Raw genomic sequence first — 1,927 nt, 5'->3', positions numbered from 1 at the left:
GAATCCTAAATATATTTATTCAGTTTTCTTCTCCTTACCACTCTTCTTCAAAATTCATCCTAATATATTTGCCTACTTGACCTTTTCAGTTACAAATATATAATAAATTTATATAAATCTACATGATCTATATAAATCAATTATCTTTAGGAAGAAAACAAAAAAACTACAAATGCAAGCAAGAATTTACAAATCCAAGAAGTACATAATTATTAAGAAAATCTAAAAGAATAATCTCATCACATTACTCCAAATAGTTTAATAGTTTTTATATGGGTTTGTACTCTAAAATAGTTCTGTTTAGAGATTTATATTTATGTACATGTTTTAAAGTAATTCATCACTCTTTACTTGGCTCAATTTGATGGTCATCTTTGTCAATTGTAAGAGGGGATATACTTTTACCAAAAAGTAAGCTCAATAATTGTTGGTATGAATCTAATTTGCCAATGGGAAATCTCTCACCCTATTGCTTACCACCTACTGATTTTTAGTGGCCTTGTAACATCATACATTTATATTATTCCTGGATTTGTTAGGCCTATGTACCCACCTCTCTGTTTTGATCCAGGAAAAAAGAGGTTGTACAATGGAACTCTGGAATATGACCTTGGAGAATAATTTCTTCCTCTTTGGAATTCTCCAGTCCAGTAAGTACCCTGAACTAGTTTGTGCCACAATCACATTCCTCTACCTGATGGCTGTGACCAGCAATGGCCTCCTGCTCCTGTTGATTGCTATGGACAAGCGGCTCCATGTGCCTATGTACTTCTTGCTCAGCCAGCTCTCACTTATGGATCTGCTCCTTACAACTGTCATTTCCCCCAAAACATTTGTGGATTACTTGTGTGGACAGAGCACCATCTCTTTTTCAGGCTGTGGGTTTCAGATGTTCCTATTGCTGACAATTGGAGGCGCTGAAGATATCCTGTTGGCCCTTATGGCATATGACCGTTATGTAGCCATTCGACATCCCCTGAACTATATGGTCTTCATGAGACCAAAAGTTTGCTGGTCCATGGTGGCCACAAACTGGCTCTTGGCATCCTTGAATGCCCTTGTCCATACCACATACACTATGCACTTCTCTTTCTGCAGAACACGGGAGATAAGCCACCTGCTCTGTGAGATCCCTCCTTTGCTGAAGCTGGCATGTGGTGACACCACAAAGTACCAGTTCATGGTATACACAATGGGTGTGACATACCTCCTCATCCCCATCTCTGCTATCATTGCTTCCTATACATTAGTTTTGACTGCTGTGTTCCACATGCCCTCAACACAGGGGAGAAAGAAAGCTCTCCTTACCTGCTCATCCCATCTGACAGTGGTCGGGCTCTACTATGGAGCTGCTGTGTTCATGTATGTCCTGCCCAGTGCTTACCACAGCCCTCAGCAGGACAATATCATCTCTGTGTTCTATACCATTATTACTCCAGCCCTGAACCCCCTGATCTATAGCCTGAGGAACAAGGATGTACTGGGATCCCTGAAGAAGTTGCTAGAGAAAGGCCCCTCAGGTCAAGAATTGTAGAACCCTACACAGGTCTTTACTGTATCTTCCAGCTGAGAGGTAGTAGCTACCAAATTTCCACTTTTCTGGAATGTCTCATCAGCACCATAATTAAATTTTCCCTTTTATTCTTACTTTAATACTACTATATTCTACACATGAGGTCATTCAGGATGTAAGAGGTATTTATAGAAGGGGAAACATAAGGGAAATTCTAAAGAGGTACAAAATATTTGACTTCTCTAATTGCATTAATAATTGTGCCCAGGTAACAAAACTCACACTTCAAAATGCATTCTAGAATTTCTTTTAAGAATTGTACTCAAAATCAGCAGCCTATAGCTTTAAAAATATACTTCCCCAATATTGAAAACTAACATAAAATTTGTCCCTTTCCAGTCTTGTGACGCTTCT

General features: G+C 39.0%; 1 protein-coding gene across 1 annotated transcript; it reads left to right on the top strand.

Moving 5' to 3' along the window:
* The first annotated feature begins 589 nt into the window (after positions 1 to 589).
* LOC114034612 (olfactory receptor 2AG1-like) lies at positions 590 to 1,534 on the top strand. The gene has a single exon (XM_027850350.1). The coding sequence runs from the start codon at positions 590 to 592 to the stop codon at positions 1,532 to 1,534; it is 945 nt and encodes a 314-aa protein (XP_027706151.1).
* The last annotated feature ends 393 nt before the right edge of the window (positions 1,535 to 1,927 follow it).

The sequence above is a fragment of the Vombatus ursinus genome, unplaced genomic scaffold, assembly GCF_900497805.2.
Source record: "Vombatus ursinus unplaced genomic scaffold, bare-nosed wombat genome assembly UNPS02009062.1, whole genome shotgun sequence".
Classification (NCBI taxonomy): Eukaryota; Metazoa; Chordata; class Mammalia; order Diprotodontia; family Vombatidae; genus Vombatus; species Vombatus ursinus.
The sequence above is the reverse complement of the archived record's forward strand: the minus strand, read 5'-3'. Positions and strand labels throughout refer to the sequence as shown.